Source organism: Aethalodelphis obliquidens, unplaced genomic scaffold (assembly GCF_003676395.1).
Source record: "Aethalodelphis obliquidens isolate GAN/ISIS:26980383/991018 unplaced genomic scaffold, ASM367639v1 scaffold58, whole genome shotgun sequence".
NCBI classification, from domain to species: domain Eukaryota; kingdom Metazoa; phylum Chordata; class Mammalia; order Artiodactyla; family Delphinidae; genus Aethalodelphis; species Aethalodelphis obliquidens.
In genome coordinates, this window is record NW_020838002.1 from 11,655,279 (window position 1) to 11,674,911 (window position 19,633).

The following is a 19,633-nucleotide window of genomic DNA, read 5'->3' on the forward strand; positions in this document are numbered from 1 at the left end:
AATGGGGATCAGCAGGGAAGAGGGAGACGTTTGAATGGGGTGGGGTGTTTCCACTTAATCATTACCACCGCTGACATCAATGAAAACTAAGTAATGCAGATCATCCGCATGGGCTCCTACAATGAGTGGAAAGGAGGCCAGATTCTTAGTAAGTGCTACAGTGAGGTAGGGGATGGACAGAATACAAAACTGAGTGGGGGACGCAGGGTGGCTTGCATTTCAGCTTCAGGATACAATTGATTTTTGTGGTGGAAGGGTCCAAATTGCCCTGGCTATTTCAAAACAACGTCAGGAGAGGAGCAGTTGTGTTTTCCAGCACCCCGGTGGTTGCCCAGGACACGAGGCAGCCTTGAGGACAAATATGTCCCTCCCTGAAATAGGAAGCCAACTATTTACTTATACAAATAACACTATAAAAGGGCTTTAGAAGTTGAGCTGCAGCTCCTGAGCTTTGACCAGCCCCTAGATTTGTCTCAAAAGCCTCCTTCCGGAGGAAGGAAAGTCCTGAGGCTCTCAGGTCGAGCACTGGCTCAAACAACAATTTAAATCAAGCAGAGCCTCCACTGTCTCCAAGTTGCACCTGCCCAAGCAAACACCCTCAAGACAGCTTCCAAACAAAGATGACAATATTACCATCTCAACCTGAACGTGCATCACAACTCGGTTTCAAAATTCGTTGTGTGAAATTAAAAAAAAAAAGTTTTTATAATAAAATTCACGTTTAAATCCTATGATTTTTCATCGTATTCACTTCTTTACATCCCCTCAATTCTTGTCCCCTTCCTTTATCACACTCCTTTGGCAATATCACAACCCTGGTTAGATCTGACTCTCTGCTCACTTAGCACCTGACCCCATGTACCTGAATGAAGTTCAAGAAAAATGCTCAGCTAGGCTGGCAGCTCACACTTTAGATTCATGACCTCAAACCTTGATGGCTCCTTAGTGCTGCCGGGCAATCATATATTGGCATATCCCACTCATCAGTATTTGTTGAATGAATGCATTAAACAAATGAATTTTATTTAGGGTCCCATGGATGCTACAGTTCTCCCTGTCCAAGTTTAAAAGAGAATTTTATTTTAAAAACTTTTTTTTTAAAGTGAGCACTGACCTTGGACGCAGAAGACTTGTATTCCAGGCCTAGCCCTGCTGCTTACTAGCTGGGAAACCCTAAGCAAGTTACCCTTCCTCTCTGGGACTCAGTCTCCTCTATGAGTGAGGCAGCTGGACCAGGACGCTAGCAGATGGAGAGTCTCTCTAGATGTCGGTTGAGTGAGATGAGGTCCCTACCTTCTGCCAAAGTTCACAGATCCATGATTCTTCCTTGAGCCAAGCAAGCCCACAGCTGGGTGTCAATCAGGAGAGGGAGAAGTGAGGTCACTGACATTTAATTAGGAAGCAAGGAGAAACACTTGCAGGAGGACCCGTCTCTTCTTTATTGGTCTCTGATTTTAGTTTCTGGTCCTGCAGCTGGAAAGAGATTCCAAAGTAAGCAAACCTCTCATGATAAAAGCAAACAGTGACTTTGGTTCTGAGCAAACTTCAGATGGAGTGCAGCAGAGAGGTGACACTGGACTGGGATTCAGGGACCCGGATGTAACCCAACTCTGTCACTAGTCATCGGTCCCACCCTCCTCTTGGGCCTCAGTTTCCTCTCTGTATAATGAGTGAATTTAAGTGTCCTAAGCTTTTATCTGGCCTCCACCATTTCTGAGCACTGGTGGCATCTTTTCGCCCTTTTAAACTTGCCTGGCCTGTTTCAGATCAGAACTGGCACAGTATCAGCAAGTTTATGGTTTTATAAGCCGCAAAACATGCTTTGCAAATAAATGATGAAGGCATTGGAGTATTGCATGGAAACACCAAAGTCTTGAACAAGGTAGGACTTTGGAATTGTAAGAGGAATGGAAAGGCGTTCATGGTAGAAACACCTGTCCTTGACCTTAATACCAGATGGACAAGTGGCCACAGACTGAGGGAGATCCACTGGTGCTAGGAAAACTGTCTGGCACTTTCCCCCAGGGTGTGGTATAGTGGGCAGTTTGGGTGCTACCTGGGCAAATCATTAAAAACAAATCAAAGTCTCCAGTGAGAAGATCGCTTCAATTATCTTTCAATCTTTCTGATTCATGGGGTCTGTTGATGAGCTAGGACATTTTAATAACTCTCAAAACTTTGCTAATCTGTCCCTTTCTCCCTGACAACACTCTCCCCTCTGCCCCCACTTTTTATTAAACAGAGAGAAAAAAGGGCTCAAGCTCAGAATCTTTACCAGTCTAGAATTTGGTAATTTGTTTTGCTTTATTGTATTTATTTTTATGGTTAGGTCTCATGAATAGAAAGTGGTATTATTTTTTAATTTTAGAGTAGTTAAAATTTTATCTTAAAATACATGTAGTTAAGTTTAAAAAACTGAGTTAGTTTCTATAAAATTGTTAAGGAATAATGTGTGTTCTACACAGATACTACAACATAGGGCAGGTGGTCTCTGGGGTTTGGTAGGTGGCATTCCCCAGTCCAAACTGGCATCATTCAGATAGAGGAAGTTCTTCTGGACACCACAATAGTGCTTATAATGCCATTTATATTTACTGGTAACTCAGTTTTTGGTCTTTTTGTTTTCTTTTTAAATAAATGTGTACTTTTTCCTGATCACTTTGTGTAAAACTTGGAACTACACAAAAACATGTAGAATAAAAGGACAAAATATTTTTTAAAATATATGGAATAGAATGAAAAATCACTCGTCTCTCAGAAATAACCACGCCTAATACATTGGAAAATTTTTCTTCCTTAGTGTACCAACAGAGCTGTTATTAAAACATATGCATTAAATTTTTGTAGCCTATTTTATTTCCTTAACATTATAACATAAATGTGTCCCCACACCATTCAAAACTCTTCATAAACATTTTAAATGGTTGTAAGGTCTTTAACATAGAGAGGTCCCATAGTGGATTTAACTATTGCCCAGCTGTTTTACATCTGGGTTATTTCCAGTTCTGTCCATTAAAATGTTGTGATGGATAGCTTTATGAATCTCTATTTGCCTGCATTTTTTTTTATTTCTTTGTTTAATTTTTATTAGAGTATAGTTGATTTACAATGTTGTGTTAGTTTCAGGTGTACAGCAAAGTGAATCAGTTATACATATACATATATCCACTCTTTTTTTTTTTTTTTTGTGCTATGTGGGCCTCTCACTGTTGTGGCCTCTCCCGTTGTGGAGCACAGGCTCCGGATGCGCAGGCTCAATGGCCATGGCTCACAGGCGCAGCCGCTCCGCGGCATGTGGCATCTTCCCGGACCGGGGCACGAATCCGTGTCCCCTGCATCGGCAGGCGGACTCTCAACCACTGCGCCACCAGGGAAGCCCTCCACTCTTTTTTAGATGCTTTTCCCATACAGCTTATTACAGAGCATCGAGTAGAGTCCTCTGTGCTATACAGTAGGTGTTGCCTGCATTTTGGATGGTTTCCTTACAATAATTCCAGAAGTGGCATTCCTAGGTGGGAAGATTTTTAAGGCTTTTGGGATACATATTGCTAAACTTTTTCCAAAAGTGTAGGGACCTGAAGGTACTCCGATCTGAACCCATGTGATGGGACACACTTGGGTTTGTGTATGTAAGGTGGGCTTGTTACTGGAAAGAGCTCAGACTCCGCCACTTTGGGCCAGTTACCTAACTTCACCACCTCCTGCTGGTGCGGGTCTGACCAGTCCCTGCCTGACCAAGAGCAAGTGTTCTTTACATCTAGGCTCATGAGTGTTCATATTTCAGCTCAAAAGGTACACATGTCATGAACTTCACCATATGTGATTCTCCCTTCATGTAAAGGATCAACAACCATTGATTTTTTGAGAAATCTCCATACTGTTTTCCATAGCGGTGGCATCAATTTACACTCCCACTAACAGTGAATGAAGGTTCCCTTTTCTCTACATCCTTGCCAACTCTTGTTATTTGTTGTCTTTTTGATGATAGCCACTCTGAGAGGTGTGAGGTGGTATATCATTGTGGTTTTGATTTGCATTTCCCTGATGATTAGTAGTGTTGAACATCTTTTCGTGTGTTTATTGGCCTTGTATATCTTTTTTTGGAAAAATGTCTATTCAGGTCCTCTGCCCATTTTTAAATTGGGTTGTTTGTTTCTATGATGTTGAGTTGTATGAGTTCTTTGTATATTTTGGATATTAACCCTTTGTCAGATATATTGTTTGCAAATATCTTCTCCCTTTCAGGAGGTGGACTTTTCATTTTGTTGATAGCTTCCTTTGCTGTGTAAAAGCTTTTTAGTTTGATGTAATCCCACTTGTTTATTTTTGCTCTTGTTTCCCTTGCCTGAGGAGACATATCCAAAAAATACTGCCTTTATTTTCTTATAGAAGTTTTATGGTTTCAGGTCTTACATTTAAGTCGTTAATCTATTTTGAGTTTGTTTTTCTGCATGGTGTGAGAAAGTAGTCCAGTTTGATTACTTTGCAGGTAGCTGTCCAGTTTTCCCAACACCATTTATTGAAGAGGCTGTCTTTTCCCCATTGTATATTCTGGTCTCCTTTGTCATAGATTAATTACCCATATAAATGTGGGTTCATTTCTGGGCTGTCTATTTGGTTCCATTGATCTATGTACCTGCTTTTGTGCCAGTACCACACTGTTTTGATTACTGTAGCTTTGTAGCATAGTTTGAAATCAGGGAGCATGATACCTCCTGTTTTGTTCTTCTTTCTTAAGATTATTTTGGCTATTCAGGGTCTTTTTGTGGTTCCATACAAATTTTAGAATTATTTGTTCCAGTTCTGTGAAAAATGTCATTGGTATTTTGATAGGGATTGCACTGAATCTGTAGATTGCCTTGGGGAGCATCGTCATTTTAACAATATTAATCCTTCCAATCCATGAACATGGTATATCTTTCCATCTGCTTGCATCATCTTCAATTTCTTTCATCAATGTCTTATAGTTTTCCAAGTATGTTTTAATTGTTTATTGCATGATTACTACATCAGTGGTGTAGACACCTGGCTGACTGCTTGGGAAGGCACACAGTTACACCTCTGCCTCACATCACACATCCCGATAAAATTCTAACATCTATGAAAGAGTGCATATAAATCAACAAACAATTGGAAAACCATGTCCCATAGAGAACTGGATAAATTATGGAATACTGATACTATGGACTATTATCAAATCATTAAAGTCATGTTTTAGAAGAGTATTTAGTGCTCATGATACATTGTTAAGTAAAATAGCAGGCTACAAGAAAGTATACAGGTTATGATCGCAATTTTGTAGACTAATTTCCCACAATATATCTGGAAGAGTGTTCATGTGCACACACACATAACTGAAGTGTGTGAGTCCACACAGTGTATACACATACATAGACATGTATCATGAAACATATCAAAATGATAATAGTGATTATCTCAAGTCATTCTTACTTACATATATTTATTGTTTTGTTTTTTCCTAAAGTTCCACAATGAAGATTCATTACTTGTATAATATGGAAAATCAATAAATGTTATTTAGAAAATGAATCTATGATGGTTTTAATATTAAAATAATTTAAACACTTTGGTGAAAGAAAGTGGAAAAAAATTGGGGGAGCCTGCACCATGAAGGCTGGGAATCCGGTTGCCTGAGCAGCTCTACTTTTTCCTGATGCCTTCCATGGAATGACCAAACACGACTATAAACTTCTGGAACCCGACACCATGCGTAGGCTATGTTTCTCTGACGAGGGAACCTGCTGGCCAGTCTTGGGAACCTTGCTCTTGTGTTACACAAGACAGGCTAGGGGTGGCCCAGGGCATCTCTCCATTTCCAGGGGAAAAATTAAGTTCACGGTTAGCGTTTTCTCAATTAAAATTTTTCTCCTATAAAATTTTCTTAAACATTTGATGCCTGAAGTTACTCTGATATATTAGAATCTAGTCTGAGACTATATCAGATTTAGTCCTGATTATATATGTAACTGTCTTAAGTTGATACATCAACATTTCAATATGCACTGGTTCTCCAAAGAATGAAGACTACAACAGTCTGGGTACTTGTTTTCACAAGTTCTCCAGGTGATTCTGAAACATGCCAGCTTGAGACTGCCTGTTGGTGTGTGTTCTAAAGTAGTGGGTCTGAAACTTTGCTGTAATTAGAATCATTTGTGCAGATTTTAAACCTCCCAATGGCAAAAGTACCCCCGACCACTAAACTCAGAATCGGTATTTTTTTTTAAAGTTTCCCAAGTAATGCCAACGTGCAGCCAGGTTTGAGAAACACTGCTCTAACGAGAGCAACCTGAAATCCAGGTGCTGCAGCTCCCGAGCTTGAGAATCACAGCTTTGGTAAGAGCCCTGAGTCTTAATCATTTTGTGTTCTCTGTCTCCATCTGCTGGCCATCCTGCTACATAGCTATAGTTTACAACTTGAGTTTCCAAGACATGCTGCAGCTTGTATGTACTTTTAAGAATGTTCGCCAACTTGTGAATATAACAAAGAAACAGATTCACAGATATACAGAACAAACTAGCGGTTACCAGTTGGAGTTTAAGAGGCACAAACGACTATGTATAAAATAAGTAAGCCACAAGGATATATTGTACAGCACAAGGAATATAGCCAATATTTTATAATAACTATAAATGCAGTATAACCTTTAAAAATTGTGAATCACGATGGTGTACACCTGAAACTTATATAATATTGTACATCAACAATATCTCAATTAAAAAAAATGTTTGGGACTTCCCTGGTGGCCCAGTGGTTGGGAATCTGCCTGCCAATGCAGGGGACATGGGTTTGAGCCCTGGTCTGGGAAGGTCCCACATGCCACGGAGCAACTAAGCCTGTGCACCACAACTACTGAACCTGCGCTCTAGAGCCCGGGAGCTACAACTACTGAGCCCACATGCCACAACTACTGAAGCCCACGCACCTAGAGCCCGTGCTCCGCAACAAGAGAAGCCACTGCAATAAGAAGCCCGCGCATCGCAATGAAGAGTAGCCCCTGCTCGCCACAAACAGAGAAAGCCCACGCGCAGCAATGAAGACCCAAGGCAGCCAAAAATAAATAAAAAATAAAATTTAAAAAATGTTTGCCAAAAGAATCAGAGAACCAAAAAGATTTTAAATGTTTAATACAAATAGCTACAAAATATATTCTTGTTTCTAATAGGATGGTTTAAGTGTTAGAAATGCATTAACATAATGCATCTAGGATCATTTTTGTGCTTGGCAAATAAAAAGCAGCCAATAAATGTTGATTATTACCGTTATAATTAGGCATAAGATAAACTCCCATCTTTTAAAATATATTTAAAAAATATATTTAGTGCTACTATACCTGGCACACAGTTGGCTATGTGTACCCAATGGTACAAAGATACAGTCTGTACAGTGACAAAGAGAGATCAAGAGAGTGTGTGTGTGTGTATGTGTGTGTGTGAGAGAGAGAGATTTTTTAAATTATAGATGTTTGGGGGAGTATTCTGTACTATGCGTTCTGTCACGTGCATAGATTTATGTAACTACCACCACAATCAGGACTCCAAACAGTTCCATCATCCCTCCAAAACTCCCTCATGCTTCCCTATAGTCGAATCCTGCCCCCATCCCAATCCCTGCAAACCACTGATTTGTCTTCCATTCCTAAAGTTTTGCCTTTTCCATAATGTCATGTAAATGGAATCACAGTTTGTAACATTCTGAGAGTGGCTTCTTTCACTCAGCATAATTTTCTTCCTTCTGCTTGCTCTAGGTTTTTTTCTTATTTTCCTCGTTAAGTTTGAAATTTAGGTGATTGTTTGAAACCTTTCTTCTTCTCTAAAATAAGTACCAAATATTATAAATTTCCATCAAAGCTTTGCTTTAGCTGCATCTATACGTTTTGATATGTTATATATCAAATACTATTATATTTTCATTTTGTTCAGTTTCAAGTATTTTCTAAGTTCTCATTTTCCAATATCCTTTGAGACTTGCCCCTTCGACCTCCTATGGATTACTTAGAAGTATGTTATTTAATTTCAAGTAATTAGAGATGTCCTGGTGATTGATTTCTGGCTTAATTTCATTATGGTCAGAGATCATACTTGGTATGATTTCAATTCTTAAAAATCTGTTGAGTTTCATGATCCAGAATATGGTCTATTTGTCCTATTGGTTACTGAGAAAGGAGTGAGTGTTAAAAGTCTCCAACTGTTAATTGCTGACTTGCCATTTCTCCTTTCAGTTCTATCAGTCTTTGCTTCATGTGTTTTGAAGATGTGTTGTTAGGTTCATATCCATTTAGCATTGTTAGGTCTTCTCTGTGACTTGACACTGTTATCATTATGCAATTTCCATGTTTATGCCTGGTAAATTTTCTTGCTCTGAAGTCTATTTTGTCTGACAGTATATAGCTACTCCAAATTTCTTTTGATTAGTATTTGCATGGTATATTTTTCTTTCTCCTTTTATTTTTAACCTATACTACTTATTTTAAATGGGTTTCTTATAAAACGCATATAGCTGGGTCTTGGATATTTTTACATTCGGACAATCTCGTCTTTTAATTAGTATACTTAGACCTTTTAAACTTAATGTAACTGTTGATATGTTTGGATTTAGGTCTACTGTTTTTTGTTTTCTATTTGTTCCCTATGTTTTTCATTCCTGTCTTTCGTTTCCTGTCTTCTTTTGGATTATTTGAATATTTTTTAGTATTCCACTTTACCTATTGAGCTTTTAAATATATCTTCTGTGTAATTTGTGTGTGTGTGCATGTGGTTTCTTTAGCGATTAAAAAATACTTAACTTTTCATAGGTTGTTTGGGATTAATATTTTATCATTCAAGTGAAATATAGAAATCTGACTACCGTATAAACCTCTTCACACTTCCTCTTTATGTGGTAACTTTCATGTGTATTACACCTATATTCACTGAAGACCCCGTCAGACAATGTTATAAGTCTTGTTTTAACTGATTATACATGTTATAAAAAGCTTAAGATGAGAAAAATAGTCTATTTATCCAAATATTTCCCATTTCTGTTGCTCTTCCTTCATTCTCACGGTTTTGAATTTCCCTCTGGTGTCACAGTTCTATTAACAAAATATTATCACACCAAGAAGTCAAATGAGAAAACCCAGAGAGCAAGAGAAAGCAATGGGCATCACTCTCTTGCTGTTGGGACCGCACTTCCTCTGGTCAGAGAGAAGGGTTCCCCTCCCTGAAGTTTTAGGCACCTGCCTGGCTGTGACAGCCTCTGCTGCAGTGGGATTACCGAGGGGCTGGAGTGGGAGATGAGAAGCAGCAATAAACAGGGATCTCCCTGACTCTCTCTGACTTACATAGGCCCTCTTGCCCCATCCTAGGACCAGAAATAGACAGCTTCTCTGGGAGCTCCTTCTGCCTTCATGGTATGCAGGTCCAGGATTCTGTCTGCTTGGAGTCCAGGCCAGGAGACACCAGAGTGGGAAAATCAGTAAACTTACTGCCAGTTTGGTGGTACTCGGAGTTCCCCTTTCCTTCCCTGATCTTCCTGTTATTCTTTCCTTTCCAAGATAGCTGCTCCATGCATTGAGTCCAGGCACTACAGCTCCATGCATTGAGTCCAGGCACTACAGCTGCATGCAGTGGGAGAGACAGGGTGGGCTAGGACTGGAATCAGAATAAGAGATGGATTTTTATGTAACAAACAGGGCCGTGGATTTACAAAGGCTGAAAAATGCTCCCTTAGGGCACCCTAACTGAGGAAGAGATTCTCTTTTCCCCTGCAGTGTGGTGGCTAGAAGCCTAATCCTTGGTATGAATTTTTACATTCATTTTTCCAGATGAACTTTAGAATCATTTTGCCATTAAAAATATTGTTTTTGATAGGACTTAAGCTAAATTTATAGTTTCAGAGAGATATGGTCTTTTTATAATAAAGGGTCCTTCTATCTAGGAACATGGTATATCTTCTCATTTTTTTTTTTTTCCCCTTTTTGCGGTACGCGGGCCTCTCACCGCTGTGGCCTCTCCCGCCGCGGAGCAACAGGTTCCGTACGCGCAGGCCCAGCAGCCACAGCCCACGGGCACAGCCGCTCCACGGCACGTGGGATTCTCCCAGACCGGGGCACGAACCTGTGTCCCCTGCATCGTCAGGCGGACCCCCAACCACTGCACCACCAGGGAAGCCCTCATTTTTTTTTTTTTTAATGTCGTCTTCAATGACCTCCAACAAATTTTTTTAATTTTTTCACAAAATCCTTGCATACGCTTTGGTTAGTTTTATTCCTGGGTATGTTATTCCTTTTATTACTATTGTGATAGGATTTTTTTTTTTTTTCCCGGTACGCGGGCCTCTCACTGCCGCGGCCTCTCCCGTCGCGGAGCACAGGCTCCGGTCGCGCAGGCCCAGCGGCCACGGCCCACGGGCCCAGCCGCTCCACAGCACGTGGGATGCTCCCGGACCGGGGCACGAACCCGCGTCCCCCGCATCGGCAGGCAGACCCCCAACCACTGCGCCACCAGGGAAGCCCGATAGGATCTTTTTTAACATTAAAAAAATCCTATTGGTTATTGTTGATATATAGAGGAGCTATTGATTTTGGCATATTTACTCTGTAACCAGCTACCTTACAGAACTTTTATGCTATTATTTTCTGAGTTGATTTTCTACAAATAATTATTTGTGAATTCCATCCCTCAGACTGGTGTTCTACAAATAAAGATAATTTGGAACCTCTCTTTGAAAAAACTTGGAAAATTCTACTTTTGGTTTATTTAATCACACTATCAAATTACACAATGTTAGGTAACAGTGGTGCTGACAGGCTTGCTTGTCTTGGTTGTGACTTTTTTAGCAAAGTCACCATCAAGATAGAAATATTTTATGATGTTAACGAAGCATCTTTTTTTATTCTTTAAAATCTTTAAAAGGATTTTTGATCAGTAAAGAACATTGAGTTTTATCAAGTGCTCTTTCAGTAACCATAAAAATGACCATTTTTATGAGTTTTCTTATTTGACCTATCAATGTGATAACATTTTGTTAACAGAACTTCTAAATTTAAAAAATACCTGTGTTCCTAGAGTCAATCCTACTAGGTCATAGAATAGATGGCAGAGCAATAATTCTCAAGGAAGGGCTTTTTCCATTGACACAGCTGCTCCTGTTTAGAATTATGTCTCCAGAGAGGCTGCACTTTATTAATGAGGTGAAGGCCGAATGAACCGGAGTAACTAGAACTCACTTAGCTCTTACGTTCGTGAGATTCTGCTCCTCGTCTGGATTCACATACAAATATCAAAATCAGGGAAGTTGCTGCCCTGCTATTCTATAGGAGGTTTCTGTCTACCCTCTAATCACCTTAGGGCACTGGCTCTACCATTAACTAATTCTACAAAAGAGGTTACAGTGTGCGTCTTCCTCGGGTTCTAGAAGTGGGCAGGAATTAGTGGGTTTCACAGGAAAGGTTTGAATATAAGTGATGCTTCCTAATGCTGTCAGTTCAATGAATAAAGAATCTAGACATCTGTGCCAAGCTGATTCCTCCAAATTTTTCTTTCAAATATCAAAAGAAAGTTCAGAATTTGGCATTCTGAATTAGAATTCTGTATCAGAGCCAGACTTCCTACTGTTTCTGCGTCAAATAAGTTCCGGCCCTTTATTCTCTGAGTGGCTTCCTTTCATAATGGCAGCTTTACTGAGGCCCCAGCCCAGGTGTCTGAGAGGAGCCCCTGGCCCAGGTGTACACCCACAAAGCCACAGGGAGAAGAGAATCAGCACCCCATTGGGATGGAAGCCCACACCCTGCATTATGGAATTTCTAGAAGTGCTTACCCTTGCTTTTTCCCTGCATACGAATATTAACATCTGTTTTCAGAAACCTGGACACCTTAATGGAAGCAAAAGGTTTAGAAAGAAAAAAATTAGATTTTATTCAAGATAAGCAAAGTATAAGAGTGAATCATCAAGTAAAACCATTCAAAGTCACTTCACAGATATTTTATCAAGGAACCCACCAGTGAAAGCCCAAAGAACCAGGAATAAGTTATATATGCCACATTTTTACTTTCATGAAAACAACAAGCAAATAAACTGCTACTAAGAATATATTCCTTCAAGAGAAGGAAGTCCTAAGATTCATTGCAGGGTCAGTACAGGTTCAACTCAGTTCCATGGCCTCTATAAAAAATCGTGTCCAGAATCATCTCCAAAGAAAAGCAAGTCTAAAGAATGCTCTATATGGTAGTTTTTACTGTGCTGATAGTCTCATTCTTTGGAAACTTGTACTCTACCAACAGAAAAGTGAGCCTTCAGCTCTCTGAGCACTCTGTTCCCTAGTCTTTGCCTAAACAGTATTTTCTGAACATACAACACCACAGAGGGAGAAGAGTATCTTAAGGGCAAAGAAGAAAAACTGAGGACGTATGTATGCTGTGAAATATGTATTTTAAGCTAAATAACCATAGGTAAATAATATATTGCCCAAACCCACTCTACGTATCTTGATTCTTATTTATCCCATATCAAGTATAAGTGTGGAATCTTTTATTATATATCTCTAAATTCCTGACTGAAATAATTTCCAATAAATTGTTGGTGGTCAAGAGATGTACACAAAATTTAAATGTCAATAATTTTTCAGTGAGAAATTACTTTTTATAACTGCTTGGGCATTATCAAAATACAACTTAAAAACCTTTCTTTGTAATCATCTAAATTAAACAAATAATCCTTTTTTAAAGCACAAACCCAAAAGTGGCAAAACAACCATAAATTTAGCATATGGGACCACATTCTCCTAAAGGGCATTAGGAAATTCAGATAGAAGCTGATGTTACGGCCAGGGTGAAATGGACATGGGCCTAGGCCAGAGGCCCTTGCGTGCCAGTTCACTCTTTACAGGCTTCAGGGAAGGCGTGGAGGGCTTCCAGGGTTGCCACTTGGGGAGCTCAGTGCCACCGCTATTTATTAACCTGTAAGGAACCGTCTCAGTATTTTAGCAACTGATGCAGCTGTACCAGAACGAACTGGCTGAACAGCAGCTCTGCTCACAGCTTTCTATAAATGCAACTTGATAAAAATGGTAGATTATGGGCACACTGCTTTACATTAGTTTATTATAAAAGAAAAACAATTCCCAGAGACACAATATACAACATTCTAACTCCGAAATCCTTTTGCTATTCTAAAAATACTCTTCTGAGACTAAACACTCTTTACAACCCCCAGTCTGCTCAGCCCACAAGACAACCCAACTCCTTGGCTCCCGCGTGCACAGGTCAGGGGTTCCAACAACCATGGCCATGGCCAACACAGTGAAACCACTCTCTAAAGTGGCTGAGCCCTTTAAGAAAAATTTAAATAGCTGCTAACTCAATCTAAATAAATAGTGAAAGGACTGTTTCTGCCCCTAAGATTAAATCCCACACATCTGATGCTCAAACTCAGGTCTTCCTGTCATCACTTGACACATGGAGGGTCCGGCAAAATATTCACCGATTTGTTAATCCTAAGAGTGCTACTTGTGATCCAGATGAGTCAAAATAAACGGCCAGGATATCTTCTAAAAAGCCCATGATGGCCCTTTTGGCTGTGTCGCCAGCCAATGCCTGGACACTGCTTATGTGCTCCAGGGCTGTTTTGACCATCTGGTCTCTTTCCTGTGGGTTGTGGGGTGCTCCAGTGTCATCTCTCTCTGTTCCTGATTTTAAAAACTGTAGGATATAGGACTGGACCATGTCCCCATTCAATTCAAGGGTTTCTTTGATGCAGGACAGGTCTGAGGCGCTGGCCAAGCTCAAGAGGTGAATCAGTGCCTGGCAGATTTGGGTCCGTAGGCTAGCACAGTACTTGAATTCCAAAAAGTCTGTGGTGTCTTCACTCTTCTGTAAGGCAGTGACCAATGCATTCCAGATCTGAGCGTACTGGTCAACAGATCCATAGTGCTCTCTCTTGCCCGGGACAGAAAGGGCAGCGGCAGATCTGATGCGCACTTTGAAGTTCTTGCATGATGTCACAACTGATGTCAGGGCGTTGTAGGCCTGGGAGGTCCACAGGGCTGTTCCTAGAAAGAATCCATAGTCATTAAAGCAAATAAAGGTTTAAAAATAAGTGGGGTGAGAGGGGTAGAAGGAAGCACATACACTAGTGCTCAAGTTAGTCATTTTATGTTTTCATTTAATTCTCACAATAATCCTACAAGATCGGGGTGGTGAGTGACTATGGGATCCTAGGTAAGTGGCCAAGTACCGGCTCCCAAAGCTCTCCCTTTCCCTAGATGAGCATGACATGTGCTCAGGACTTCTGCTACCCTGAATAGGAACTTTGGTGACTTAGAAAGAGGCTCCTTCTCTGGGAAGATGCTCGTCTGAGGGGGTAAGGCTTGGTGGGAGAAGCAGGGACTGAACTGCAGCCCCACCTGTCCTCTCGGCTGGGTGCTTCTGAGCAGTGCACAAAGTGCACAACTGTATGCCCAGCCCTGCTCATGCTGGCAAAAGGCCATTTCACCACACAGATTAGCATCTAGACCCTGCTCTGGACAAAGCAAGTCATGCATTTAATTGCAAAGAAAAAGAAAATACTGTCTAGGCAGTGACTGGGGGACAGAGGACTCAGATTAAGTGAAGGCTCAATTTTCTAATATTGAGAAGATGATGCCTAGATTCTTGGCTCCTCTCGCTTCCTGTTGGCCCCAGGAAATCGGCCAGCTTTATTCCTTGTCAGAGTTACCACTTACTCCATTTCGGGAGTTCTCAGTCCTCAAGGTGGGCAGCAGAGTAGAAGGCAGCTTCCCTAATGCTCCCAGCCCTTCCCAACATCTCTGATGTCTCTGAAGACAGGCAGCAGATACCCAGCTTCCATGAGCTCCAACCCCAAAGGTTACTTCAGGCTGTTTCCTCAGTGGAAAAAGCCACGAGGCTACATCTCCACTGGTTCCCGGCTGACTGGTCCGCCTGGACGCTCTTGGCAGTAAAGGGGAGAAGAGCCAGATTTCCCTAACGTGATGCAGGCTCTGCTGGCCCAGAATGGCTTCACCTCTCCAGGAACACACACTTCTGTTTCAAATCTTGTCACAGAGACAAATATGTAAGGTAAATGCTGGCAATTCAAGCGACTGGGATTAGGAGGCTGCGATCCAGACACCCAAGCAGCTGTCAGCCACTGATGATATATCAAGGTGCACAGCATGTCATTACTCAGAGGCAGATCCCTACGCAGCATTCCACTTCAGTACCAAGGGCGCATATGGAATCTCCAATTTATACCCTCTTCCTCCCAGGTCTGTTTTCCCCTTTATTTTTTTCCTGATTGTTAAAATGATAGATGCTCACTGTAAAAAACTTAGAAAATGAAAGCAGATAAAATCCTACTCATCATCCCATTCAGAGGCAACCACTGTTAATAATTAGACTAATTTCTTTTCAGTCTTTTTTCTATCCATTAACTGAGATTGTACTGTAGAAACAATTTTCATATCCTGTTTTAATTTGCTTAACATCAGAAGTATTTTCCCAGATTACCAAAAACTTTTTGTAAACATAACTTTAAGTGGCAACAAAGTACCTCTCTGAATATATATACCATGATTTATCTCACCTTTCCCCTAAACTGGGGTGTTCAGTATGTTTCCATTTTTTAAAACATTATGAATAATACTGTGGCTTTACAAACAATGCACACTGGTGTGTGCTGTCCAAAGAGGCCCTCCACCAGAGAGAAGAGGGAGACATTCTTACCTAAGGGAAGAGCAGAATTTTTAAATACATTCCCCATTGCGTAACAAGCATTCCATCGGACTTTCATGGCAGCCTCAATTAGAACAGTAGAAATTAGGGCCTGGATAGCCTCCTCGATGATTTCAGCAAATCTGGGTTTTTCTATATGAGATGGTTGCAGAAAATGAAGCAAATTTCCAAGGGCCCGGACTGCATTGCTTTTTACCTAGAATCAAACGTAAAACATGCTAAAGACATGTGTCAGAATGTATAATTTCCACTTAAAAAAATCCAGGATGCCCAAGACATCTTAAAGCAAGAGAGATAATGAAAAATTCAGCCTGTAAAGGTGCAAGTTCTTAGAACTCGGCAAGGTCTTGTGTGGTTAACATCCTGAGCCATCAGAGAGGTCAGGTTCTGCAGAGCTCCTCGCCCTGATTTTTTTAATGTTAGACTGGACTTCAGAGAGGTCCATTTTCCTTGTGGTACAGAGATGGTGTGTAAGGCCCAGGGGCAACAGGACACTGGTGGTTTGCAGTAAGGCTTGGAGGAAAAGCTAGGTTTCATAATTCCAGTCAATACTTTTCTGCTAGACTAGAGTCTCAACCTTTGCAGCATACTAGAATCATCTGGGAAGCTTTCTTTTTAAAAAACCAATTCTGACTAAATTAGCCTGATATAGGGCTTCCCAGAACCACTGTACTAAATTAAGCACTTGCTATCGGTCAGGTACTATGCTAGGTGCTATTAAAAAAAGGCATCTTGTCAATGGAACAGGAGAGAAAGCCCAGAGATAAACCCACGTACATATGGTCACCTTATCTTTGATAAAGGAGGCAAGAATATACAATGGAGAAAAGACAACCTCTTCAATAAGTGGTGCTGGGAAAACTGGACAGCTACATGTAAAAGAATGAAATTAGAACACTCCCTAACACCATACACAAAAATAAACTCAAAATGGATTAAAGACCTAAATGTAAGGCCAGACACTATAAAACTCTTAGAGGAAAACACAGGCAGAACATTCTATAACATAAATCACAGCAAGATCCTTTTTGACCCACCTCCTAGAGAAATGGAAATAAAAACAAAAATAAACAAACAGGACCTTATGAAACTTAAAAGCTTTTGCACAGCAAAAGAAACCATAAACAAGACGAAAAGACAACCCTCAGAATGGAAGAGGGGCTTCCCTGGTGGCACAGTGGTTGGGAGTCCGCCTGCCGATGCAGGGGACATGGGTTCGTGCCCCGGTCCGGGAAGATCCCACATGCCGCGGAGCAGCTGCGCCCGTGAGCCATGGCCGCTGAGCCTGCGCGTCCGGAGCCTGTGCTCCGCAACGGGAGAGGTCACAACGGTGAGAGGCCCGTGTACCGCAAATGGAAGAAGATATTTGCAAACGAATCAACGGACAAAGGATTAATCTCCAAAATATACAAGCAGCTCATGCAGCTCAATATTAAAAAAACAAACAACCCAATCCAAAAATGGGCAGAAGACCTAAACAGACATTTCTCCAAAGAAGATATACAGACTGCCAACAAACACATGAAAGGATGCTCAGCATCACTAATCATTAGAGAAATGCAAATCAAAACTACAGTGAGGTATCACCTCACACCAGTCAGAATGGCCATCAGCAAAAAATCTACAAACAATAAATGTTGGAGAGGGTGTGGAGAAAAGGGAACCTTCTTGCACTGTTGGTGTGAATGTAAATTGATACAGCCACTATGGAGAACAGTATGGAGGTTCCTTAAAAAACTAAAAACAGAACTACCATATGACCCAGTAATCCCACTACTGGGCATATATCCTGAGAAACCATAATTCAAAAAGAGTCATGTACCACAATGTTCATTGAAGCACTGTTTATAATAGCCAGGACGATGGACACCTAAGTGTCCATCGACAGACAAATGGATAAAGAAGATGTGGCAAATATATACAATGGAATATTACTCAGCCATAAAAAGAAATGAAATTGAGTTATTTGCAGTGAGGTGGATGGACCTAGAGTCTGTCATACAAAGTGAAGTAAGTCAGAAAGAGAAAAACAAATACTATATGCTAACACATATACATGGAATCTAAAAAAAAAGGTTCTGAAGAACCTAGGGGCAGGACAGGAATAAAGATGCAGATGTAGAGAATGGACTTGAGGACACGGGGAGGGGGAAGGATAAGCTGGGACGAAGTGAGACAGTGGCACGGACATATATATACTACCAAATGTAAAATAGATAGCTAGTGGGAAGCAGCCGCATGGCACAGGGAGATCAGCTCAGTGCTTTGTGTCCACCTAGAGGGGTGGGATAGGGAGGGTGGGAGGGAGATGCAAGAGGGAGGAGAAATGGGGATAAGTGTATATGTATAGCTGATTCACTTTGTTATACAGCATAAATTAGCACACCACTGTAAAGCAATTATACTGCAATAAAGATTTTAAGAAAAAAAAAAGGCATCTTGGAATCCAATGAGGTATATGTAACAACTTCCATGTTACAGAAGAAATTCACCTTCGTAGAAGTTAAATAATGCACCAAAGGTCACTTAGCTAGTAACCGGCAAGCCAGGATTTGAACCATGTCTGCCTGACCCTAAAGCTTAGGTCTACATTTTTAAAACTTAATAGTGTAACAGGGAATGTTCAAAGCCAAGCTGCTCATCTTTCTGACTTGTCTATTCTACTTAAAGATTTTTGGAAAAAAACAGCTACATGGACATATCATGGAGTAGTCTTACAAATGGCACTGACGGGCTTCCCTGCTGGCGCAGTGGTTAAGAATCCACCTGCCAATGCAGGGGACACAGGTTCGAGCCCTGGTCCGGGAAGATCCCACATGCCACGGAGCAACTAAGCCACAACTATTGAGCCTGCGCTCGAGCCCGCGAGCCACAACTACTGAAGCCCGTGCGCCTAGAGCCCGTGCTCTGCAACAAGAGAAGCCACCACAATGGGAAGCCCGCACACCACAACATAGAGTAGCCCCCACTCACTGCAACTAGAGAAAGCCCGCGCGCAGCGACAAGCACCCAATGTAGCCAAAAACAAATAAGTAAAATAAATAAATAAATTTTAAAAATAAAATAAATGGCACTGATATTTTTCATGAGACAGGAAAGAAACTGTACAAGTGTGGAGTGTACACTACATACCCTGAGTACACCCTCAATCTCCTTTGAACAGGGATAAATTTGGTGGGATAAAACTATAATACACTAAGTATCTAACTGAAAAATATTAGGTTTTGCTGTCAGTCTACCTTGTCTTTATCCTTGGATGCCTCTATAGCTGATCGCAGCATCTTCAAGAGCAGGAGGCCAGAGAATTCTTCCTGGAAACTTGGGTCTGGTGTTTCCCTGTCCCATCCAAAGCAGGCAAAACATGTTAAAAGGTAAAGCCCAGTTAAATATAGACACGTACAAATTATATTCACTCAGTATAACTATAAAAACAGCTCCACAAATCTGTTCAGATTATACCAAGAACTTACAGTTTATACCTTTTGACCTAGTAGGTCCACATTCTTTTGGATGTAACCAAAAAGAATATCTCAAAATGGAGAGATTTCATGCACGAAAATGTTCAATGCATATAAAAGCCTAAAATAACATGAATGTTCACTTACAGGGTAATGGTGAAATAATCATCACATAGTGCTGACTGTGTAATAATAAATACCAATTTATAAAAAGTCAGTAGAAGTCAGGAGAATGCTTATACATGTTATATGTTAGAGTTAAATGACAAAAAGCAAGATACTTGTGTATGAATAAAGCAGTCGCCTCTGGGGAGGGAAACTAGGGGATTAAGGTAGGAGAAAGGCTTTATACTGCATACCCCTTTGTACCGTTTGAATTCTTTTTTTAACCTGTGAATATATTACTTAAAAAAATACAAACACAATATTTAAAAAGTAGGGCAACC

The 19,633-nt window shown here is 40.8% G+C and overlaps 2 protein-coding genes across 7 annotated transcripts in view; both read right to left on the reverse strand.

Moving 5' to 3' along the window:
- The window catches only part of HNF1B (HNF1 homeobox B), a 136,444-nt gene extending 126,854 nt beyond the window's left edge, over positions 1-9,590 (reverse strand). For all 4 annotated transcript variants that reach the window (XM_027087392.1, XM_027087391.1, XM_027087390.1 and 1 more), the window contains exons 1-2: positions 9,486-9,590; positions 1,294-1,473 (exon numbers count right to left, since the gene is read on the reverse strand). The gene's annotated coding sequence lies outside the window, so the exon portion shown is untranslated. The remainder of the gene's footprint in view (positions 1-1,293; positions 1,474-9,485) is intronic.
- The window catches only part of HEATR6 (HEAT repeat containing 6), a 49,167-nt gene continuing 36,663 nt past the window's right edge, over positions 7,130-19,633 (reverse strand). Inside the window, exons 18-22 of one of the 3 annotated variants that reach the window (XM_027087385.1) lie at positions 18,969-19,065; positions 15,721-15,925; positions 13,481-14,048; positions 11,819-11,865; positions 7,130-9,651 (exon numbers count right to left, since the gene is read on the reverse strand). In XM_027087385.1, the coding sequence (XP_026943186.1) occupies positions 9,584-9,651; positions 11,819-11,865; positions 13,481-14,048; positions 15,721-15,925; positions 18,969-19,065 (985 nt within the window). In that variant the 3' untranslated portion in view covers positions 7,130-9,583. The other 2 variants (XM_027087386.1, XM_027087388.1) reach the window with 2 other exon arrangements.